Raw genomic sequence first — 25,953 nt, 5'->3', positions numbered from 1 at the left:
ATTAAAGTATTTAGAAATCTGTACAATTAGAACACACCTACGTTACATCTGTTTGCTAGAGTAAAGACATAGAACTTAGAAAAACACGAACAAACAACACCCTCGTACATTTTTCGCCGGAACTCTGTGGACAGACACATCATATTGTCATCAAGAAGGTCACAACATGTATCAGGAATCTTTTCATTCTTCAGTGGGTACGATACACATGCTGTATAACTGTTGAATGTTCAGACACGCTGCTCATCTACAGCAAATGTGTATTTTGAATTATAAATAGAAAGGGCTTTGAACGTGAGACATATCATACTTTACTTATCGTGCGACTGCGTCCATTTAAATTAGCTGAGACAGGTGGAACAAGTAACACTAGGGTTTATAAATAAAGCAGTTTTACAATCCATGCTGGAAGACTCCCCAGATGTATGTTGAGTACTGAGTTCCCTTCTATGGGGATGGTGATTACCAAGGGATCTGTATGAAAGCAGGAAATTGTGGAAGGCTCAGGATTACAAGTGGGAACTGTGATCCACGCCTTGAAATGTATTTAACAGAACGGATCATGGGAAATGCATGCCACGCGCAAAGCAAAGGTCAACAGACATCACTGTAGCAATCTGGAGCCACAAGTAACACGTACGATTTCTGAATGGAGTGCAGTGAGATGTTTCCCTGGTGTGTATGTGCGTGTGCGTGCGTGCGAGCGTGCGAGTGAGAGAGTGTAGGGGGAAAATACTGTTTGACCATCGGGATGAAAATGATTAAATTAAGCTCTCAGCCCAGTGTTTCAACTTTGACTTGACTGCGGTGTTGACAGTTCCTTGTCTTTGGTGGTCAGCGGTCTAGAATGTGTAAATTTTGACACATCCAGTGACTGGACATTTCACGAGCTTTTGGGTAAGTCAATGGATACTGGTGGCCAATTCTTCTCTCTTGATTTGTCTGCACCTAGCCTTAAAGAACAAGAACCTTCAGTCTTCCATCGAGTGCAACCTGTCGAGGTAGTGCAGTCTATACGATTCCCGGCAAAACTGACACAATGTGAACATCAAGCATAGTGATGACCAGTTGTGACTGTGATTTTTGTGAACCCTTGTTACCTTTGTACGTCACTAACGCTAAGCAGCCCGTTAGTACATTTGGGAACTTTTGTGTTAGTCATTTGTGAAAGCAATGTGCGGGGTCGTGTGGCTTGAAAGTCTGATGTTCTAAATTCTATCTAATGGCTAGGTCAACGAGGAGATATTCGGAAAGAGCCTGTGCGTGCAAAGGAGTTATCACTTTTGAATTTTTCTCCGTTATACTACCATCTTGCGTGTTGTTTTTGTTGTTGTTGTTGTTGTTGTTGTTGTTGTTGTTGTTGTTGTTGTTGCTGTTGATGATGATGATGATCTGTGTTGCCTCATTCTCGAGGTTCTAATGATAACTGTCCAACCATACACAAACAGCAAATACACGAAAGAATCACACAATTTATTCATATTCTACACACGAACTTTATAACATCAACCCTTTCAAAACCTAGATAACAATTATTCATTATCAATCCTGCTTGTTGTCTGATTTGTTACTAAGGCAGAAGGAAACTATTAATGAGTAAGGCATGAAAGGGAGAGCATGTACCGTAATTAGAATAAAAGGCTTCGAGGACTATGCTCTGGTCTTGCGGAGGACATGCCTACTGACGACAGAAGTCACATTTTACAACTACATCATGGTCCACAACAAGACTCAGTAGGTTGCGATGCTTCCAACCAGCGGAGAAATAAGTCGTAGAGCACACTCTCGTGAAGGGTTTCCATGTAACTGAGACAACAACAAGTTGAAGAGAAGAAGGCTAGGTTACTGCTTCTTTACACGAAGGCACAGGTTCCAGGTATTCATCCGCGGTGACCTTTGTGTCTGTCTGTTGTTCTACAAACACCAAACGGAAACATAGCGTTAATGGCTCTTCTTAAATGGACAAAAATTGATTGCGTTTGGCAAAGTTTTCATAAAGCAATCACTAAAAACTAAAGCTTTGAAAAACACACTAGTCTATATTTGTCCGAAGGTAGAAAAACCTTGTTAAAAATGGCAAAAGGATTTATAGTGAATGACATATAAGCATACGAGCTAGTTTTGGTAATAAATGTTTAGTACAGATGAGCATGTTCCACCATTACATGATATTCCATTTTCATCAATAATTTCTCTCGAACATTCTTTTTGCTGACTACTCTTTCTGTCTTTGTCTCTCTTTCTCTCTCTCTCTCCATATATATATATAAAACATCAAGGAATAAAGCAATCAATTATTTGCTTATTATTTTAACTTTGTGTTAGAGAATTATACCTTTTTATGCTTTTTATGATTTTTTTTCTGTACGATGTGGTAATAAGCATTTAGTGGGGTCAAAAATGTAAACCACACTTTGGTAAAAAGAAAAATCAGTTTTTAAAAATTATTTTAAAAACCAGGGGGACAGGATGAACGTACAAACAGACAAATTCATTAAAATTGTCTTCAGTGGTATCAACACCATTTATTCAATTGTATATCGCTTATCTCTCCATAAATAAAACAATCACTTCGGTTCTTTTGATATTTATTATAGTATATACTAAAATTACCTTTCACAGCGACGGTTGACGGAGAAAGATCCCCCATCTTGGTGTTGCTGTCATCTTTATCATTGCCGTTGCCATTTTGCCTCAGACTTTTATACTCTAACCGCGAGTAGTGAGACTGATCCTCACCTTCCTCTTGTAGGGGATGCTCGTAATTTTCATGAACTAGAAACATCAAAAACATCGTTCATGGATTCCACAGTTATTAAATAAATTAAGCAGTCAATTATTGGATGCTAGTAGCTTACATTTTCTCTTTTCATACTACCGATGATGTAAAAGATATCCCTCATCAACATTATTAGCACACAGTCATGGATATATATATATATAAATTAACTAATTAAATATCAATTAATTATATATAATATATTAATGTAACTTGTACGATGTCACGGTGTCTCTCTTTGAGGATGATCATGTACCTGTATGTCGAGCAGCCAAGATTAACTCAAAGAAATTATTATTATTATTTTTTTTTTTCATCGGGAGGTTAGCTGACTGCCAAAAGTTAGCATGCTACTAGCTTACTAATCCTCACGACACCAGAATTGTTATCCACCTGTGGCAGGCGAGGAGTCCCGTGAAGCCATTTCTTCTGCAATTTCTGAGTATTCGTCTTCATCTTTCGCTGGCGGGGGTCGGTTCTCCTGAAATTGGGGTGAAATGTCCGGGATTTGTCTTCGTCCATCATCTGCTGCTTGCCTAGACATCCTCGCTGCAACCACATGGTTCCATTATTACAACTGTTTTGTAGCCTTACTTTCTGTGCTTTATGTTTCTTTAAAAAAAAATTTTTTTCTTCCCTTTAGTAACCGTTTCTTTATTTACACCATCCCACAGTTGCTATGTAAGAGATAGTAAAGTTCTCAGGAAAACAAGAACAGAGAAAATACAGGACGAACAGCAAGGCCAAAATCATGTTAAGAAAAATCCTAAAATTAGAAAAAAGACTATACCAAAAGGAAGAAAAAAAAACAAAAAGAACAATTAAAAAAACATGAAGATACAAATATGTGAAGAAACAAATGAAAACAAGGTGTTTATTTGCTGGTTGGAATAGAAACATAACAGAGAACAACAATAATGACAAGTGTCACTAAATACAACAGTCAGCAACTGATGCTTTTATTGTCAGGTTAAAAAAGAAAGAGATAATCGAAATGATTTGTTGCAAAAGAAGCACAATGTATGTAATCCTTGCAAACAAATGCAGCAAAGAAGGTAACCTAGGAATAACAATCATGTTGAGACCTTTTCTGCGTCTGTACACATAGACGCTGATGATAATGGCGATGGGGATGATGATGACAGCTGCAGTGATAAAGCTGGTGTACAAGATAATGATGTTCACATTGATGCCTTCACTTCTGCTTTCAGTTTCTTTTGCAGGAGTCGTCAGAAGCTCATCGCTGCTTCCGTCAGAATCTACAGAGAGAATGGAAATCAGATGACTTCACAAAATATACTATTACAGTTACTTTAACATGAACACAATGAGAGGAGTATGGTTACCACAGACATGTACATTCTATACAGTCAAAAGTCAACAACATTTCCTTAAAAGTCTACAGAGACAGCCTGACCATATTACTCCATGCATGTTAGTTATTTGTCTTTTTTTTAAATTAGAAGCTGGAAATATTCACTTCCATGTTAAATTGCCATTGTAAACATTCACCAAAAAACTAAAAGGACACACATAAATAATAACATTTGAGTTTCACTTTCGATTAGTAGAAAATTAGTTTGTATTATGACATAAAGGTAAGTAATATAAATGTTCTCAGAAACTTCTAAAGTCTTATGTTAAAATGTACTGGTGTTTACAACGGAAACGAGTGATAAACATATTCGTACACAGATCCAATTACAGAGGCAGACCTATATAGAAACAAACGTGTAAAGGTATCAATAATTACTTACTCACTACATTGAAGGTGATTTGCATTTTCTTCTGATCTTGATATCTGATTGAATCGCTCAGACTCCAGATGTACACAACACGGCCTAACCTGTCCAACCTCGTGTGTACACGTCCTGATCTTGTGTGTAGACATCTACAGTACTCAGACTGCTCTCTCATGTTGCATGTGCCCCCTTGAAAGACAATACTGCAAATTGCTACATTGAATTCATCCTCAGGAGACTCCACTTTCAGCCGGAACCACTCTGGAGAGTAAGTGCAGTTAGATGAGTTGAGGTGAAAGGTCACGTTCACGACACTGTGAACTAATATTCTGACGGTTTCGTTCTCTCTGAAGCCTGGGAATTCAAGGTGCGCGCCTGTTGACATGGAAATGACAACACAACCTGTAATACAAGTAGACAGACAGACAGACAGACAGACAGACAGACAGACAGACAGACAGACAGACAGACAGACAGTTGTGCAACACTTACACGTTTTTTCCGTAGCGCAGATCCCATATGTCACCATGGTAACCAATACAAGACAAAAAAATCCGCTCATTTCTTTCAGGATATCATTGATGATGAGGAGCTGATTGACAGGCCTGGAGCAGCAGACAGCAAAGACAGATGTAGACAGAGTATATTATGCCCGAACACATGATGTAAAAAGTCTATGCATCGGGAAAGACAACTTCTGCGCAGCAAACCTTTGTGTTTTGACCTAAGACAGGTTTCATATCGCAGCCTGACATTTTCACCATCATGGAAACAATGCACACCATAAAGAAACTACTGCCATGTGACTAAACTTTTTAAAAGGAAGTTTTACTGACAATTCAGAAACATTTCCGAGACATCTGTTGCAAACAACACGTGTTTTCTATATAGAAAGAAACAAACCAGCGTGAGAACACCAATGCAAGGTGAGTGAGAAAGGACATCTCTTCAACACCTTGAAATTTAAGTTTAGAAAAATATGTGTATTAAACTGAAATTTGTTCATATTGTTTTACTATTGTTCAGCTTGGTCTGTGTGTCATAGTTTTCAATCTGTCAGACAATACAATACAGTCACATAGTGTCACCCGATGCCATGGGGTTGTTAAAAATAGAAAAGCTTGGAGACAAGATACGAGGCAATGTTCTAGCAATGCTGATGCCAGACTTCAATCAGTTACAATGTATCGTACGCAAACAAACTGTTCAGGAATTTTAAAGTATGTTAAGAAAGTTTTGTAACCCGTTACTATGTTTCGATTACTGTAACATTTTAAGATTTTAACAGGCAAGCAAGATTGTCTCCCCTTGTGAGATGTTTACTGTTTGTAGACTGACAAAGTTGACTTACATCTAGGAAACAAAAATCCAGGTCCGTTACCACGTGACTCGATAACCAGCGAGCGATGTAAGTAGAGAAACAGGAAAGAAGGGAGGCTTCTGTCATCAATGGGTTGTCATGAATTAACCGACTGATGACAGTTTGAGGCACACATAAGCACGGACACAATAAGACACATTAAACGCGGTAAACCGCACACACACACACACACACACACACAACAAGGGACAAGGTACTACAACTGTGTTTGACAAGAATCATTACTTACATACTTTCCGCGAGGTGGAAGTTGCCTTGGTTACACAACATCAACAGAAGAAGCTTTGCTTATCGTCGTCTGGAAGCTGATGTCGACAAAAACAAGAATAGACAGAAAAAGAAAAGCAAACATGTTCAACAAAGTTGATCTGCTTGTCCTGTAGTAGTTGAAGGAAGAGATTAGTGGAACAACACTTTCTTGATATATACTGCTGTCGCCATGGAGATGAAAAAGATGCAATAGCTGACAAAATTTTTTTTTGCTGAAAAGATTCTTCATTTTGACACCGAGATGTCTGCCGGCGTCTTGGTGATTGTCTTGATTCCGCACAGAACTCCCGTACAAGAAAATTTCACTCACCGTTCGTAAGTAACCGTTTGTGTAACGGAGTATCTTCAGCTATTCAGCAATTATCTAAAAGATGTAAACACGTACAATTGATGTCAATGACCCGGATGACACAAAAGAGTCGGAGTAAAAAAGCGTGGAGCTTCAAAGCAAGAAGACATCTTTACTCGCTATAGAAGTTATCCGTACACAAGTGAAATGTGGAGATCGAGGAGCTGACCGGTTTACAAAGTGAAAAGTTCGGAATTTGAAAGTGTAGAGTAAAGAATTTAAAACGAAAATTTTATTTACTACAACGTGTTTTTTAAAGACAGATCATATAATTTAAATATAATTCTTGATCGATGATAAAATTACTCCTTCACGCCTTTGTTTTTCTGTCTTTTAACCTCTCTTGACTTTTAACACGGTCCGGTGGCGTAACGGTTAGCGCCTGCGACCAATACGGTGAGGATTGGCTGTCCTCGGTTCAGCTCTCGTCTCGGGCACGCTGTTCTTTCTCTGCACGTGGGATCTGTTTACAGGGCTGGCTGCCTTGTCGTGATACAGCCTCAGTTGCTGACACGGCGTAAAACACCAACTCAACAACAGCAACATCTCTGGACTTTCTCCCCGAAAACAGACATCAACACAAACGCTCAAACGCAAATTCAGACATCAACAAACAAATCCACAAACGCACATTTTAAAATCAACACACATATTTCATCATAAAATTTAAATTTAGACAATCTTATTGTATTACTACAAGTACTCTGTGTATCAACCATTTAAATTTTTTGCGCTTACCATCCGCTTTGAAGATGGTGGTTTCTTCCTCTGAATGAAAATCATCTGTTTGCATATTTAAGCACAGTTGTCAACTAAAGCCAACAAGTGTACATTTTTATTGTGATATACCGAGTATACATGTATATATTATGTATAAACAAAAGTCGTCAGGAAGAAATACGCAATGTCCAACATTCGAGAAGAAAGATAATAATTCAGGAATGTGTATGCACTTAGGTAAAAACATAATGGCACAAAGAGGTCAGATTTAAGCAACAATTTATACTAACACACGGCCATAAACATTATATATATATATAAACACATCCACGCACGCACATCTATGCTCTCACTACTCACAAACTTCTCATGCACATGAAACATTTGTTGATGATCAATCTACTCACTGAAGACGAGGAACATGATGGTGGCGTTACCCTGGCGTTTATTTGACCTCAGTTCACCCCATCTCCAGACGATTGGCACGTGGCCGGACACGTTGAGGTGCCTGAACATGCGGACCCAGCCTGTAGGGTCTGATAGGCACTGACAGTTGGATCCATCTGTGGTTGTGCAAACATGTTTGTCCATAAAGATAATGCAAAGGTTCTCGCTATACTCGTTCTGTGTCACTGACACCCTGAGCCAGAACGAGTCTCCAATATCCGGGCACTTTGAGGTGTCGAGGTGAAAGGTCATGTTGATGTAAGAGTACTGTTTGACTGTGACATTGTCTCCATTGGTGAGACCTTCTAATTCAAAGTCTGCGCCTGTCGAGACACAACAGTAAGAATGAGCTGATTTCTTTTTAAGTTAGTTTGTCATCTCTAAATAAGTGTCAAATAGTTTTTTGCATTTGCTCTCATTATTTTATTTATGGAAATATACACACTTTGATACGTACGCACTAAAACATGACACACTCACCACAAACACACTCACTCTAACACAAACACACACACTCACTCTAACACACACACACACACATATATCGTAGTGATAAAGAAGACTGCACTTACATCTCTCATCAGAAGCGAGGCCAACCACGTCACCATCGGGGCAACACGTCATCAGCCACACGCTCCACGTCAGGCACGTGACCATTTCTTTCAAGGAGATCGTTGATTTGAAGAAATACAAAAAACCACCTATGCGATAAATCAAAAGAAGTATTGTGCAATGTAAAAAAAAAACTTTCCTTTCTGTCCTTTTCGTCTTTATCATAATCGTTGTCATATTTATCAAAGATATGATCGTCGTTTTCGTTATACTAGTATTTTCTCTCCGACCATGACATCAGTTTTCATGCACTTACGGATATAGCCTCAGTTGCTGACTCGACGAACAAGACCACAAGTCAATGTTCTTTCACCTTCTACTACTTCTACAGCTACTTCTCATACTGCTATTGCTGCTGATAGTTTGATTCTTGTTCCACTTCAATGCTGCTGCTGCTGCTTCTCGTCTTAATCCTAATTTTTACTGAATTACCAGGCGAGCCTAAGGTGTTGTATTGTTGCTGATGGTGTCATCCAAGAACCTGGCTCAAGCTCACAACGCTGACTGACGACTAAGCAAAACTTTTTGCTAATGAAACAAATCCTGAACACGGAACTTTGTAAACACGTGACCTGATTAGTCACCAGTCGAAACGGTCCCTTTGTTAAATGTAAGCCTTATTTGGTAAATCTTTGAAACTGTTATTTCCTAACCCCTATACCAGATTTTGAAAAGATTATATACTGTGTGAGACAAATCGAAACTCAAGTGATTATTAGACTAAAATTGAAGTGGTCATAGTCGAAATCATTTGACAAAAGTAAATACTAAAACACTTCCCTGTCTATGCAGACAAACTCAGTGTGTTTGAACTGTAACTTGTAATCACATACACATAAAACAACCAGAACAGATACACATCTTCAGTATGCATGTTTGTACATATAAACGTGCAAACTCGTGCTAAGCTCAGTTGAAACCTCGGTTTTGCCAAAGAAGCTTAACTAAGGCATTAACAGAGGATCTTGTTCTAACCTGTTCACTGCAGTTTCCTTTTCACTAGCAAATTATAACTTCAAAGCATCAAAGCTTTTCTTTGTGTCTTTATTTCATATACACGAGCTCTGAAGGCCGTTTGTTCTTTTACTTCCGATCGCTGTTTGTGATGTACATCAGGGGGCCGTGCAACTATTAACGGTTTGTCCACGTGACACTAGCTTGGATGTCATGCTTTGACAGCTTTCTCTCTCTCTCTCTCATTAACTACTGTCAAACTATCTCCTTTTCATGCCCTCTTCTATCACAAAACAACTAAGACATAGCAATCTATATAGCACTTCTTTTCTCGTTGATACTCAAAAAAAATACAGAATAATACATCATACATATTTGTTTTAAATTATTTAAAAGTCGGAATTTTTTTCTAACGAAGTCAAATCACACACACACACACACACACACGCACACGGATCTTCATTTATTCACTACATAGAATGAGATTTCTATTTTCTTCTGCGATTGTTTCGTGGTCGAGTCGCTCATACTCCAGATGTAGACACTACGGGTGGACTCGGGTGAAGTTTCTGTACCAAACAGCCGTCTGGAGCATCGGGTAGACAATCACTGTTCTCGGGGTCTGCAACACTAAACATTCTCAATGTAGTAACAATGTAGAAGATTAAGACAGGTTATAGTTAGAGTTTTGCTGACAAAGCCGACTTACATCAAGGAAACGGAAATTCAGATCTGTCGTCACGTGACTTCAGTAACCAATGAGTGACGAAGTCTTAAAAACAGGAAGAAAGGGAGGTCCCTGTAAGCAATGAGTGATCGTAGACAAGCGAAATGCCTATTGTTCCGCAAAAGCAAACACATACACATACACATACACATACACACTCAGACACACACGCTAGAAACACACAGGGGATTAAAGAAGAGAGAAGACGGAGGTAGTCGAAAGACTGAAAGACAGCACAAAGTGACGACAAAAGGATTATATTGTCCCTGAAGCCCTCAATTTTTCTGACCTTTAACCTGCGAGCTTTATCACTCATTCTATTTAAAAAATTTAATTAATTAAATAAACCAAACGTAAAATAATACTGCTCTAACAACTATAACTTCTCTTGTCAAGAAGACAGTACTTACTATTGTGCAGAACTAATAATAAACAAGTAGTACAACGTCTTCACTCACACACATCCACGCAAAAAAGAGACTAACTTCTCCGACTGTTTGACACTAATCATTACTTACATGCTGGCCTCGAGGTTGTCGTTGCAGTGGTTACACAACAACAGCAGGAGCTTCGCTTATTGTCGTCTGGAGGCTAATGTCGACAAAAACAGGGATAGACAGAAAGAGAAAAGCAAACATGTTCATCAAAGTTCATCGGCCTGCCCAGGACAAGCCAGAGCAAGAAAATTGATGAGTGGCACAACATGTTTAGTTCTGTTCATTTCAGTTCAATTCACTTTCTTGACTTGTACTGCTGTCCTCGTGAAGATCACAAAGATGCAAAGGGTGCCAAGGTTTCCATTGCTGACCAAGTTCTTCATACCCATCGGCCAGATAGTCTGTTGTCCACCTTGATTTTGAGATGTCTGTCGGTGACTTAGTTACGATGAGTTCATTCAGTACTGAACTCCGGTGTTAAGAACTTAGTGTTAAGAGGTAGCATCACCTAAACAACAACTCTCTAAAAGATATTTCACACGTTCCACGAATGGCAAGACACTTGTTAAAGACGGTGGTCACAAAGGTCATGGCTAATCCTATAGAAGATGTACAAGAAAAAAAAATAAACGGGCCGCGTACGCAGAGTTCCAAAGAAAAATATCATGTTAGCTGATCTGAGTCCAACTATATACAACAAGTACAATGTGGGTATCGACAAGCCGACCGGTTCACAAAGTGAAAAGATCTGACTTTGAAAATGTCTCTCGAGCGCGTATAACAAATAATTTGAACCGAGAATTTGTATTGAGTAGAACGTAGACTGCTTCCCTCTTCTTTTAAACACAAGTAATATAATTTTATTCTCCGAATGTAACCCTTCCTTGTACAAAGATCAAACTACTATCTCTTCTGCTATCTGTTCATGACACAGTCTTGACTCGTTGTGAATTCAAACATCAACACAAACACATTTGCACACCAATTTTTCTTGAGATAATCAAGCAATTAATATATTACTATACGTGATTTACGCTTCATCGCCTAGGAAGACAGTAGTTATCTTCTCTGTAGTAATATCCCCTGTTTGTCAAAAGCTGTGCTACAGAAGTGTTATGTAACTAAATGACAGCTTCACAAACAACATTAGTATTATATATAGTTAATCGTGCATAGTCTACTAGTATACCTGTTCTATGTTTTAATTACTTATTTAATATAAATGTTGCACTTACCATTGCCTTGAGAGACAGAAGTTTCCCTTTCTGTATTAAAAGGACAGTTGTAAACAAAGATCAAACACTACGTTACAGAAAGCGTATCTAAATGACAATTTTAGACAACATGTATATATGCGTGTTAAGAGAGATCGTGAAGGACCAAGACGATAATCAAATACGCAATAAATATACAGCCTAAATACAACACATCACTAGTGCACTGACAATTTTTTTTTAGAATCAAAACAAAACGTTAAACATCAAACATGTAAAAGCCGGTGATACTTGTTCAGAAAATTGTAAAGATCCACGGATTAAGCTGATTAGGCTTCAATACTTCTCGTAGTCACTGATATCTCACACGAGCTCACTCTCTGTACACGCTTAAGTGAGAAACTAAAGGTAGGAGTAGGTTTTCAGTAAACGTGTCTATGTACTTTAGTGACGTCATGTTGCCGACATTTTCTGTGTATGTTGATGAGGTTTGTTTGCTGATTGTTATTCGCCAAGTATGTGGAATGTCTGAAAAGTGATGATAGCCTCTTCCTACCTTTCCTCCTCTTTTTGGCTCTATAAACATAAATGATGATTCCTGTGACTACGGGCACGCCGATGACTGAGGCAGTGATAACACTTGTAAAGAAAATCACTTGAAAGATGTCGCTCTCGTTTTGGGGTTCGTTCCCAGGGGGAGTCACTCTTGCTGTCGTCACTTCTGGTTTGTCCACTCCTCCGTCAGTCGGTGTAGAGGAAGGTTCAGTAGTGGAAGCTGTACCTTTAACAAAACAGTAGAGATTTAAATAGCAGTGAGCATTAATAGATGTGTTCACAATCGTTTTCATGGTTCTTCCAAAAATTTTTATTTAATACAAATTGCATGATTGCTTGTTTGCGCGCCCGCACACACACACACACACGAACTCCCTTTTAACCAAACAAGACCAGGAACACTACACATAAATGGACACGAACGACGCACGCACATGAAACAACACATTTACAGAGTTATTACAACAACTTTCAAACACAAACCGTGCTTGAACAACCACACATCAGCTTGTAAACACATTCATAAACTTATGGCGATTAATCTACTCACTAAGGACTTCAAAGTCGATGCTTTTTGTGTGTGTGTGTGTGTGTTACTGCCAGATGAAGTCAGGTCTCTCCACCTCCAGGTACACGACACTAAGCCCGTCTCGTTCATAAATTGGAAGTGAAGAGTTTATAACTTAGATACTTACTCGAGACATCAAATATGATTTGCGCTTTCTTCTGCATCTGGCCGGACGTAGAGTCACTCAAGCTCCAGATGTAGGAGACATTGCCGGACATGTTGAACTCCATGTACAGCTGGGCAGCGCCATTACAGTCATTCACACAACGACAAGGGTGGGACTTGTATGAGATATCACATATTTGACGCTCGAAGATGATGCTGCAGACGTTGAGGGTGAAATTCGCCTGATGGTAGGACACCTTGACCCGCAACCAGGTAGGTAAGGTCGTGCACTTTGTCGTGCTGACGTGAAAGATCACGTTCAGGTAAGTTTTCTCTTCAACTTTGGCAGTTTCTCCATCTCTGAAGCCATGAAACTCTAGGTCTGCGCCTGTTAAAAAGAACACGACAGCAGCTCGTCATGGAGACAGACAAAAATACCAAAATCGTCATTACTCTTATTTAAAAAAAATTCTAAGAGTTTTACAATAGAAGATTAATGTATTTTAAACTTTACACAGTCGCCATGCCGTATTCGTCAAATAGAGATGTTACCTACATGTCTCTTTTGCACCCCAGGTGCTTCTTGTCACCATGACGACCAAAACCAGACACAAGCAGAAAAGGACAATGTTCCTCATTGTATCCATGATCCTATCGAAGATTTGGGTAAGTTTTCTTGGATACCGGTGAAGGTGCGTGAAAGGACGATACACGCCGTGCAACAAATAATGATCGGTGGTTGTGAAGCACAATCACAATAATTATTCTAGTTAGGAACAGTACCGGTGATGTTAACTGATATACTATGACTTGAACAACAGGTTTCATATTCCTTTTACAACTTAGTCTGGTAAAACTCAATACTTAACTCTCGGTTGACATCCGGTTTGTTTTGTCCACCTGTTGAATTAATGTCTAAATAGTATTTGACAGCTATTTGTCCTCAGCTCACTACAATTCCTAAATAAAAATTCCGTTATATTGAATTAGAAATAGTTTTATTTGAGAACAATAACACTTTGAGTGAAACAAATAAAAAGATACATCAATCTCATTGTAATGACACAATGATAATACTTAGTCAAATATGACAGAATATATTTCTAAAGAATAAAGAAACAATAAGAAATACTTTTTTCTGCTTAAGTTAAAAGATTTTCTGTTTTTAGTTCTCCCCCTGGTAATTAGACAATAGAATTTAGAAAATAAATCTTTGTCAATTAAAGTATTTAGAAAGCTGTACAATTAGCATAGACCTACGTTACATCTGTTTGCTAGAACGGTGATGGTTTTAGAAGAAGAGGAAGGACATTTTAGAACATAGAAAAGCACGAACAAATACACTAAACATCTATGTTTTCAATTCTTTAAATGTCAGAAACTTTCTCTATTAAACTCAAATCACACACACACAAACGCGCACACGCACACGCACACAGATCTTTATTCATTCTTTACATAGAATGAGATTTCGATTTTCTTCTGCGATTGTTTCCTGGTCAATTCACTCATACTCCGGATGTAGACACTACGGGTGGACGTGGGTTAAGTTTCTGTACCAAACAGCCGTGTGGAGCATCAGGTAGACATTCACAGTTCTCGGGGTCTGCAAAACTACAATTCTCAATGTGGTGAACAATGTAGAAGATTTAGAGAGGTTTATAGTTAGTTTGCTGACAAAGCCGACTTACATCAAGGAAACGGAAATTCAGATCTGTCGTCACGTGACTTCAGTAACCAATGAGTGACGAGGTCTTAAAACAGGAAGAAGGGGAGGCGTGTATAAGCAATGAGTGATGGTAAACAAGCCAATTGCTCATTGTTCCACAAACACATACACATACACATACACGTACACGTACACATACACATACACATACACACAATACACATACACATACACATACACATACACATAAACATACACATACACATACACATACACATACACATACACATACACATACACATACACATACACATACACATACACATACACATACAATACACATACACATACACATACACATACACATACACATACACATACACATACACATACACATACACATACACATACACATACACATACACATACATACTCGGACACACGCTAGAAACACACAGGGGATTAAAGAAGCGAGAAGACGGAAGTAGACAAAAGATTGAAAGACAACACGAAGTGACGATAAAGGATTATATTGACCCTGAAGTCCTCAATTTTTCTGACCTTTAACCTGCGAGCTGTATTACTCATTATTTCTATTTAAATAATTTAATTAATTTAATGCATTTTAAATAAACCAGACGTAAAATAATATTAAGATATTTGAGGCGGTGCAAACAACGCTCGTTCGCTGCCTTCCTCCCACCTTCCTCCGTTTGTCCCTCTGTCAAAGTATATCTTTTCTTATCGTCGTTCTTAAAATTTTCTTTTTGTAGAATACTATTTTTTTAATTGTAACATATAAAAAACACATGCATGCATGCACGCGGCTCACACTCCACAGACACAGGAACATATACACGTCTGCACGCAAACACATCCCCATAAAAAAGAGACTAAGTTTGACAAGAATCATTACTTACATGCTGGCCATGAGATTGTCGTTGCCGTGGTTACACATCGTCAACAGCAGGAGCTTCGCTTATTGTCGTCTGCAAGCTGATTTCGACAAAAACAGGGATAGACAGAAAGAGAAAAGCAAATATGTTCATCAAAGTTCATCGGCCTGCCCAGGAGCAGCTAAAGCAAGAAAATCGATGAGTGGCACAACATGTTCAGTTCTGTTCATTTCAGTTCAATTCACTTTCTTGTCTTGTACTGCTGTCCTCGTGAAGATCAGAAAGCTGCAAAAGGTGAGGTTTCCAATGCTGACCAGGTTCTTCATACCAGGTAGTCGTCCTCTGTCCTTCTTGATCTTGCGATGTCTGTCGGTGACTTAGTTACGATGCGTTCATTCAGTAATGAACTCCCGTGTTAAGAACTTAGTGTTAAGAGACAGCATCACCTAAGCAACAACTCTCTAAAAGATATTTCACACGTTCCACGAATAGCAAGACACTCGTTAAAGACCGCGGTCACAAAGGTTAGGGCTAATCCTACAGAAGGTGTACACGAAAAAAAAAACTGGACGGGTACGCAGAGCTTCAAAGCAAAACATCATGTTAACAGATCTTAGAGTTTAACCGTAAACAACAAGTACAATGTGGGTATCGACGAGCCGACCGGTTCACAAAGTGGAAAGTTCTGAACTTGAAAGTGTCTCTCGCGCGCGTAGAACAAATAATTTAAGCCGATAATTTGTATTGAGTAGAACGCGGATTAAACAAAAAATTCAAACCGAGAATTTGTATGGAGTAGAACGTTGACTGGTTCCCTGTTCTTTTAAACACAAACAATATAATTTTATTCTCCGAATGAAACCCTTTCCTGTACAAAGATCAAATTACTATGTCTTCTGTTTTCTGTTCATGACACAGTCTTGACTCGTTGTGAATTCAAACATCAACACAAACACATTTGCACATCAATTTTACTTGAGATAATCAAGCAATTAATATATTACTATACGTGCTTTACGATTCAATTATTTCGTTAAGCGTTTTCGCTCTTACCATCGCCTTGGAAGACAGTAGTTACCTCCTCTGTCTCTGTAGTAGTATCACCTGTTTGTTAAAAGCTGTGCTACAGAAATGTTGTCTAAATGACAGTTAACAAACAACATTAGTATTTTATATCTAGGCAATCGAACAATTAGTCTGTTACTATACCTGCTCTATAATTATTTATTTAATATAAATTTTGCACTTACCATTGCCTTGAGAGGCAGAAGTATCCACCTCTGTATTAAAAGGACAGTTGTAAACAAAGGTCAAACACTTTGTTAGTAAACGTATCTAACTGAAAAGTTTATACTATATATACATAAACATACGTGTTAACAGATATCGTGAGGAAATAAGACGATATGAGCCACTTTCAATTAAATAAACAATAAATAAAAATAATGATACAGCACTAAATACATCACTAGTACACTGTCTGAAGGAATTTCTTCGGGACAAGCCAAACAGGATCAGCTTGGGAGGCACACTTTCAAACACTCATAACATCTAAATAGAAACCACACAAGGTGATGTTTTGTCCCTAAAACTGTTCTCTAGTGAATTCTGAACAGATCTTTTTAAGTTTGAAGACGATGTTATTGCTCGGCTTAAGGACAGAGGGACTTTCTCGCAAATTTATTTTCCTTCAAAAAATCAAAAAAGAATTCTGGTACTTAATGTCTTTAATTGCTCAATCCTGTCTATATTTCTTGGATGCTTGCAATGAGACGGTAGAAAAGTTGCAACGTTTTAAGTATCTTGGACAAACAAACTGTTCTACCAGAACAGCACTTAAACTGTTTCCGGGAAAACACATCAACGCCTCTTTATCCGAAGGCAATCAAATAATTTCGGTTTTAGGGGCCCAGTTCATATAAGCTTTATCAAAGGCATTATTATGATTATTCTCTCAGTGTGGTTCAGTATTCTATTCATCGAAGATAAGGCTTGTTTCACGAGAGTGGTCAGATTTGCCAGCAATATCATGGGCTTGCCATTAAGACCATTAGGTGATTTAAACACCACGGCTTTGAGGTTAAAAGCTGTCAGAATTATTCCAGATCCCTCTCATCCACTACATCGCCATTTTCAAATGAGACACTGGCCGTAGATGAAAACAACTCGTTGCCAAGAAAAGAGATTCTGCTAAATCCTTTATATTAACTGTAATATCACTCTTGAACAGGGCTAACCAATGTACACGTCATCAAACATTGTACGAATTACCGCACACATCCATGATCACCTCACTCATGTTTACCATCCACACAAACATGCACGTGGAACACTGTTTGGTGGTTGAGCTACTCACCGAAGACGTTGAACGTGATGCTGGCGATAACCTTGCTACTAGATGACCCCTGATTATTCCAGACGATCGACACTTGGCCGGTCACGTTTAGATGCCTGGACATCCGGGCCCAGCCTCTAGGCGCTGATAAGCACTGACAGCTGGATTCATCTGAGTGACTGCAATTCTGGGTTTTCATAAATAACATGCAGACGTCGACAGAACCCTCGCCATCTAGCACAGACACCTTGAGTCGGAACAAGTCTCCAGAGTCCGGGCACTTTGACGTGTTGAGGTGAAAGGTCACGTTGATGTAAGAGTACTGTTCGAGTCTGTCAATGTCTCCATTTGTGAGACCTTCAAACTCCAGGTTGGCACCTGTCGGTACCCAAAATAAGGAACTGTGGATTTTTGTTATGTAAGTTTTCATCTCTATAAAATATACACAAGTGAATACGCAGGCATGTCTACACACCAACACAAACATAACACACACGCACGCCCACGCACACCACACAAACTATATGAAAGAAAACTCTACTTACATGTCTCATCAAAAGCGAGACCACCACAACTCAGTATGGCGATCGTCAGCAGACACACGTCAAACACTAGACACGTGACCATTTCTTTGGAAGAGATCATCGATGTTCTGAAGAAACACAAATCGCCACCTGGTCTGATGTCATAATAATGACTGAAATAATATTAATAGCAATACATGAATAGAAAGAAATAAAGTGAAAATTTTATTTTTCTAATTTTACTTCCTTCTTCGGCATTGTATTCTATTTAAGGTCCTCGTTGTTATTTTTATCGATAATATTGTCGTCGTTGTCGTGATCGTAGTATTTTCTCTGTCAGTAATATCTGTCTACACGGGATATAGCCTCAGTTACTGACATCGCACAAGACCACAAGTCAATTAACTTTTGTATAATACTTCTTGTACTGCTTTTTCTCATACTGCTATTACTGCTACTATTCCTGCTGTTGCTCGTTTTCTCTTCTTCTTCTTCTTCTTCTGCTGCTGCTGCTGCTGCTGCTGCTGCTGTACAACACCAGAACCTGTCGTATTCTAGAGGCAACTGGCTGGAAATTGTCTTCCCTCTAATTTTGATTGGTTGGCCAGAGGAGCCGGAAGTGACCCGATGTTGCGGGTGGTGTGCAGCAAGAACACGACGCAAGTGCATAAAGCTTTATTTTTATTTTATGAAGCTGACTGTAACATGTGAGCATCCTACTACAGCACAACATCATGATGAGCTTGTTGACCCTAACCTTGTGTTTGTCAGTCTTGGCCACATTATGAATGTAAGCACACGTGTCGATTGTACATCTAGGAAAGTCTTCTGTTGGTCAGTTTAGCTGACTTTTAAATTACAGAATTCAGCCACCTGATGTGGGATTACTTAAGGACCAAAAATGTTTTTTAGTATAATAGTTCATTACAGGAAAATAAAATATCACAGACAAACATTAGTATTATATTTATCGAATGTTCTAATCACGGAAACCATGGAAGGTAAAGTACCTGTAGGTCTCTTTACTACGGTTTGGCCAGTTTCAAATTATTATATCGATGCTGTCTGCGCATGTCATGGTCAGACCTCACTACAGTCGGCGCTGTCACATTCATACTTTGATGTACCGTTAATTGAGCGAAAGACAGTCGATCAGAAAGACAAACAAATGGACAACACTTTATATTGACAGACAAATATACACATTTTAGAAAAAAAAGTATTTTTTTTTCAGAAAAGTGACTCAAATTTTATTGTGTTCCGCATTTTTACTGTACAATATCCACATCTACAATGTCTTTTGTTGTGTTTGAGGATTTCAAACATCGTCTGTACATCGTGAAAGATTAGAAATGAATTAGCGCTACAAGGATTTCGAGAACTTTTCACTCCACCATTTCCTGTGTGCCGCTAATACACTGGATTATGTCCCTTATCTATGTGCAACATTGAGGATTATTTTATTCTGGGAAAGATTCTGTAGCTGTCTTTGACCTGCTTCTGCCTTAAATCTTTATACTCTTCATATCGTTACTTTGGGAATAATCAGCCTGCAGACTGAAGAAAGAAGTCAACAACACAGACGTCCGTACAGTCCATGGACACGTGTACAGCCGACAGCCAATGGGAGTGCGGGCAGACAACTTCGTGCCATGGTGACCTCACGGTTATGACCTCTGATTGTGCATTGTAATGTGTTTAGGCGTGTAACTCATAAATGAAACATAGACATTCCTCCAGGTTTGGGGAAATAGTCTCCTGAACCGGGTCATGGACTAAGTCTCTGTTCGGGAACATTTCTGGGGAGTGTCCAGCAGTCGTCAGCCAGCATGGTAGTGGACTATTTTCGCAGGTATATTTTTTTGTCCATTGTTGTGATATCTTGATGACAACTGTGACCATTATCATCCCTAACCATACTACAAATGTCAGGAAATAAATCCAGATGGGAAGGGAAGGATCTTTAGAGACACATTGCAGCCAAGTTTCTGATACTACACCAGCATGTCTACAACTAGTTCCTTGCAGTTTTCTACCTTAACATTCCAGAGAAAGAACGAAAGAAGCAAATCTACATTCTTTATTCCTCGTATCTTTGTCCATCATTTGTTTCAATTTAAACACATACTCCTATATTAACAATCATTTTATCAAGTAATCTTACTCATTTACATCATTCTTGTAGATAAACAATTACTCCACTTCTCAGTTCTCTCCTCTTTGTGATAGTAATTTGTTTACAGAGAAAAGATATGAAATATCATCGCCAGTATTATTTAAAATACATTCCCAAATAGTATCAAAATGCATCAGCACATACAAATATATAAATAAACACACACGCACACACACACAAACACACAAACACACAAACTCTGACTCACAAACAAACGTGGCAATCAGCAGCAGGATTGTGAGTTTTCTCTCAACAAATTCACATACGTATATGTACATATAAATATACACTGCGAGAGATAATGCACTGGCACACAGTTGAACTCACAAAGAGAAAACAAAAATACAAATAAATGTGCACACTTCTAAATTATAGTTGTTATTGTTAGTAGTATTATTAGAAATCTTCTTCTTCACATACCAGAGCAATTTCCTATTTAAACAGGTAAACTCAAAGTATTAAGGCAATAAGATGTTATCATATACATACAAATATCCAGGCATATACATTCATAAAACATGGATGTTTGTGCATGTAAAAGTGTCAAGTCGTGTTAAACTCAACTTCATACAATCTCTCAACCGTTGAAACCCCGGTTCTGCAGCAAAAAAGAACAGGCATTAACAACAAATCTGTTAATTTTCTATCACATGCAATGAGTAGAATTTTTTATATTGTACACTCCAGCTTCCATTTGCAAGTGAAAATAATAATAAAAAAAAGGCTCAGAGTGTGAAAGCTGTCTACTACGTCCTCCTTTTGAGACTCATGTATGTAACTCTGAAAGCACCACAGATGTATACACATAAAGAGAGACAGACAGAAAAAAAAAATTTCCACCTATATATGACAAAAGTCATAAATTATATCTCTGCCGCAATGTGGTAGTTGTCGTGGATACACAATGTCAACAGTAGAAGCTTGTTTATCGCCTGGAAGCTGATGTAGATAAAGCAGTGACAGAAATAGACAAGAAAATATGTTCAACAAATATGTTTAGTTCTCTTTATTTTAGTTCAACTCACTTTCTTGATGTGTTCTGATGTCGTCATGAAGATTGAAAAGATGCAAAACCTAAGGTTTCCTTGCTGACCTGATTCTTCATACTCATCGGTCAGAAAGTCAACTGTCGACCTCGGCCCTAAGATGTTACCATCGCTGGATTCAACAGTTAAATCTCGGAGGAAAAGTTTCCGTTCGCAGTTTATGTAAGGTCATCACTTTTAGCTAAGCAGCAGCTTCTAGAAGATGCCACACGTGTCATGATAGAAAATGTCACACATGTGTCACGATGTCAAGATGCGTTTAAGACTGTGCTAAGGTCACGGCTGACCCTTGAACAGTGGTTCTTAACCTTTTTTGAGGTACCGAACCCACAGTTTCATATGCACATTTACCGAACCCTTCTTTAGTGTCATCACCAATTGCGGCTGTGTCTTGACCTTCGTGGCGGAGGCTCCGCCGAACCCCTGAGACCGACTCACCGAACCCATAGGGTTCGATCGAACCCCGGTTAAGAACCACTGAACTAAAGTCAAGTAGGCCAAAAAGAGGGACGCTTCAGAGCAGAAGCGGCGTTAGGAACACGCGGGGCCTGGGGCCGACCATCCGCGCGGGGCCGGGGTAATGGAGTACGTGTATCAACATCCCTATTGATATGATGCCGGAACCACTGATTTATATACAAGTTAGATAAGCGAATTTGACCTTGAAGAAGTCTGATTTTAAAGAGCCCCTCAGCATTTTTCCATTTAACACAGAATATATTTTAAGTTGACAAACTCATAAACATGACATCGGGGCTGAAGCGCGGGGCCCCATCGAGAGCGGGGCCTGGGGCGGCCGCCCCATTTGCCACCCCCAAACGCCGCCGCTGCTTCAGAGAATGAAGCCATCTTAACTTATCTTAAAGCCAAACGATGCACAACAAGTGAAATGTAGGGATCCACAAGCTTACCAGTTAACAAAGGGGAAAGTTTTGAATATGAAATTGTTTCTCGTGAGCGTAGAAAAAAAAAATACTAAACCTAAAATTTATTTTGTCTAACATGGACTGGCTCCCAATTTTTCAGACACAAATCCTATAATTTAATGTCTCTGAGCATAACTTTTTTGTAATGATCAAATTACTTCCCTTCTACATCCTATCCCTCAAACCATCTTCTTGTAAATCATTGTAAACATCAACACAAACATATTTTCACATCAAATTTTACTTTAGGCAATCAACCAGTTAGTATAGTACTTTATGTGTTCTATGGTGTAATTACTTAATTAAACTATGTTGCACTTACCATCATTTTGGAAGACATTAGTTGTCTCCTCTGTATTAAAATCACCTGTTTAAAGTTAAGAAGTGATATCAAACATTGTGCTACAGAAACATTATCTAAATGACAGCTTCACAAACAGTACTTTATATATAATCAAAGAATTAGTATATTACAATACCTGCTCTTAGCCTTAACTAATTAACATAAATTTTAGCACTTACTATTGCCTTTGAAGACAGAAGTTTCCCGCTCTGTATTAAAAAGACAATTTTCAACAAAACTCAATCATTGTGATACAGATGATAACTGATGACAATTTTAGAAACAGTGTTTACATAATAACAAACATACGTGTTAACAGAGATCGACACTATGTGCTACTTTCAATTAAATACAAAATAAAAATAATTATTCAGCCCTAAAGTCAACACCTCACTACTGCACTGGCTAAGGGGATTAACTCGAGACAAGCCCAAGAGGATCAGCTTGGGGTTTGTTCCTAAATCAGAGTATCTGAGCTTTCTCGAAAGCATTCCTGTGTTGAATCTGTTCGTGTGTCTCGGCATTCTATCCATCAAAGATAAGATTTGTTTCACGAGGGTGGTCAGATTTTCCAGCAAGATCATGGGGTTGTCATTAAGACCACTAGGTGATCTATACACCACGGTTTTCAGGTTAAAAGCTGTGAGAATTATTCCAGACCACTCTCACCCACTACATCGACATTTTCAAATGAGACACTGGCTGTAGATGGAAACAACTGGTTGCCAAGAAAAGAGATTCTGCTAAATCCTTTATATTAAATGCAATATGGCTTTTGAACAGGTCTAACCAATGTACCGTGTGTGTGTGTGTGTGCCTCTGATAATTGATGGTAGCATGGGGGTAAAGTAAGCGGACTAGTTTTATTTGTGTGAGGGATGTGACCAACCCTAACCCTGTGTGTTATTTACTTTCTTGCTTCCAAGCTATAAACAAAGACATTTTTCTATATCTGATGTCAAAAGACAAAGACAATAAAGATGTATTGTTTTGTTTTGACATCCTCTCGCTTAAAAGAATAGTGACACAAGGCTGTTAGGATCCACCCCGTTATCTACAGTAACTACACTACATCTATACTTACACACGTCATCAAACATTGTACCAATTACCACACACATCTATGATCACCAAACTCATGTTTACCAAGCACACAAACATGCACGTGAAACACTTTTTGGTGGTTGAGCTACTCACTGATGACGTTGAGCGTGATGTTGGCGATACCCTTGCTACTAGATGACCATCTCCAGACGATCGACACTTGGCCAGTCACGTTTAGGTGCCTGGACATCCGGGCCCAGCCTCTGGGCGCTGATAAGCACTGACAGCTGGATCCATCTGAGGGACTGCAATCCTGGGTTTTCATAGATAAAATGCAGACGTCGACAAAACTTTCGCCCTCCTTCACAGACACCTTGAGCCGGAATGAGTTTCCAGAGTCCGGGCACTTTGAGGTGTCGAGGTGAAAGGTCACGTTGATGTAAGAGTATTGTTCCAGTCTGACAGTGTCTTCATTTGTGAAACCTTCAAACTCTATGTTGGAACCTGTCGGTACAGGAAATGAAGAACTGTTGATTTTCTTGATGTAAGTTTTCATCTCTATAAAAATATACACAAGTGGATACGCAGGCATGTCTACACACCAACACAAACATAACAGACACTCACGCCCACGCACACCACACACTGTAGTTAGAAAGAAAACTCCACTTACATGTCTCATCAAAAGCGAGACCCCAACAATTCACCATGGCGATCGTCAACGCAAACAACAGGCACGTGACCATTTCTTTTGAAGAAACACAAATCGCCACTGAGTACGATGTAACAATCGTGACTAAAATAATAAAAGTAATATTAATATTCAATCATCAATAAATCATTCATAAAAAGGAGTAAGGTGAAACTTCTTCTTCTAATTTTACTTCCTTCTTTGCTCTTGTCCTTTTTATAAAGACCTCCCTTTTTATCAATAATATCGACGTCGCTTTCGTCCTCGTATTCTTCTCCCATGAGATCTGTTTACACGCTGCAATAACTGTCAGTGACATAGCCTCATTTAATGATGGCGTACAAGACCATAAGTCAATTATCTTTTACTTAATACTTGTACTTCTATTTCTCAACCTGCTATTACTGCTGATATTCCTGCTGCTTCTTCTCTACAAGACCAGAGCCTGTCGTATTCTCGAAGCAGCTGGCTGAAAATTTTCTTCCTCTTAATTTGTATTGGTTGACCAGACGAGCGGGAAGTGTTGCTGGCGATGTCCTGCAAGAATACGACTTGTCAGATGACAAAGACAGAATTAAAGGATTCAAACTCTACAGGCGGCTCACTAAGTCTTTCCCAGATGTTTGTGGCAACAGGCCAGACGTCTGCTCTTCATGTGTGTGATACGGACGGAAGTGACTGCTGGTCTTGAGCCGATAAGAACACAAAATCAGAACACGTGACCAGTCCTAAATGTACCCTAAGTTAGAAACAAGTTTCGTCTTCTGCCCTTGGCGAGAAGATAACATTATATTTTGTATTCCACGTTTAGTGTCAATGATTGTAGTGATTATAAATAGTCGTAAACGATCTCTCTTGTCTTTTCATCTACTCACCTCTGCTATTTTGTGAACCTCATCAACCGATCACGAGCACCGGCGGTCCAGTATAACTGACACCAGTCAAGGGATGGACGACTGGATAAATAGAGACACATCACCGCCTCAGTCAGCTGAAAAATCAGCCAATCAAGTATACTTTGTCATGTTTGAAAGTAGACAAGTTTTAGTTGACCAAGCGCCATGTTGGCAGTAGTTACGGGTTACTCAATTCGACATGGATCTGTACTCAAACAGCTGCGAATTACAACAAAATAGTAATACTTAAATCGTAATGTCTATTCTAATTAAATATGTGTTCATGCACTATATGTTTGCATATAATGGAGAAATAAATTTTTAGAGAGATTTCAAACTTTTGACCTAATTTCCCGGTTTTGTCTCTGCCCCATACAACTATAATCTTTCATTTTAATTTAGTAGAAGAAAACAAAACATAATTCTTAAAAGTCAAACCACGTAAATGTTTAGAACCTGCTCTTTAAAATGGTGTATCACAGTAGGTTGCCTTTATTAAAGGTTAATATTTACAAATATATATATAAACATGGGTTTTTCAGCCCAA

General features: G+C 38.8%; 4 protein-coding genes across 8 annotated transcripts; all 4 read right to left on the bottom strand.

Annotated features, from left to right (window-relative positions):
* Positions 1–1,458: 1,458 nt before the first annotated feature.
* LOC112569050 lies at positions 1,459–6,007 on the bottom strand. The gene is made up of 6 exons (XM_025246697.1): positions 5,014–6,007; positions 4,537–4,896; positions 3,865–4,038; positions 3,173–3,328; positions 2,614–2,775; positions 1,459–1,914 (listed from the first exon to the last, which is right to left on the bottom strand). The coding sequence occupies exons 1-6, from the start codon at positions 5,081–5,083 to the stop codon at positions 1,838–1,840; spliced, it is 999 nt and encodes a 332-aa protein (XP_025102482.1). The 5' UTR covers positions 5,084–6,007; the 3' UTR covers positions 1,459–1,837.
* Positions 6,008–8,399: 2,392 nt separating this feature from the next.
* On the bottom strand, positions 8,400–14,777 carry LOC112569051. 2 transcript variants are annotated; one of them, XM_025246699.1, is made up of 4 exons: positions 13,417–14,777; positions 12,883–13,248; positions 12,189–12,413; positions 8,400–11,683 (listed from the first exon to the last, which is right to left on the bottom strand). In XM_025246699.1, the coding sequence occupies exons 1-4, from the start codon at positions 13,505–13,507 to the stop codon at positions 11,628–11,630; spliced, it is 738 nt and encodes a 245-aa protein (XP_025102484.1). In that variant the 5' UTR covers positions 13,508–14,777; the 3' UTR covers positions 8,400–11,627. The 2 variants fall into 2 exon arrangements, with proteins under 2 accessions (XP_025102484.1, XP_025102483.1); XM_025246698.1 differs by lacking the exon at positions 8,400–11,683 and having other exon boundaries at positions 11,929–12,413.
* A 107-nt stretch (positions 14,778–14,884) lies between these two features.
* On the bottom strand, positions 14,885–23,966 carry LOC112568689. 4 transcript variants are annotated; one of them, XM_025246123.1, is made up of 5 exons: positions 22,755–23,966; positions 18,306–18,457; positions 17,782–18,138; positions 16,676–16,705; positions 14,885–16,529 (listed from the first exon to the last, which is right to left on the bottom strand). In XM_025246123.1, exons 2-5 carry the CDS (start codon positions 18,403–18,405, stop codon positions 16,459–16,461), a joined length of 558 nt encoding a protein of 185 aa, XP_025101908.1. In that variant the 5' UTR covers positions 18,406–18,457; positions 22,755–23,966; the 3' UTR covers positions 14,885–16,458. The 4 variants fall into 4 exon arrangements, with proteins under 4 accessions (XP_025101908.1, XP_025101910.1, XP_025101911.1 ...); XM_025246125.1 differs by lacking the exon at positions 22,755–23,966 and adding an exon at positions 18,728–18,927 and having other exon boundaries at positions 18,306–18,412; XM_025246126.1 differs by lacking the exon at positions 22,755–23,966 and adding an exon at positions 18,704–18,777 and having other exon boundaries at positions 18,306–18,412.
* Positions 20,147–24,450, bottom strand: LOC112568691. The gene is made up of 3 exons (XM_025246127.1): positions 23,973–24,450; positions 22,955–22,984; positions 20,147–22,799 (listed from the first exon to the last, which is right to left on the bottom strand). The coding sequence occupies exons 1-3, from the start codon at positions 24,409–24,411 to the stop codon at positions 22,735–22,737; spliced, it is 534 nt and encodes a 177-aa protein (XP_025101912.1). The 5' UTR covers positions 24,412–24,450; the 3' UTR covers positions 20,147–22,734.
* Between the last annotated feature and the right edge of the window lie 1,503 nt (positions 24,451–25,953).

This window comes from Pomacea canaliculata, linkage group LG7, assembly GCF_003073045.1.
Source record: "Pomacea canaliculata isolate SZHN2017 linkage group LG7, ASM307304v1, whole genome shotgun sequence".
NCBI lineage: Eukaryota > Metazoa > Mollusca > Gastropoda > Architaenioglossa > Ampullariidae > Pomacea > Pomacea canaliculata.
This window is presented reverse-complemented; position numbering and strand designations above follow the sequence as displayed.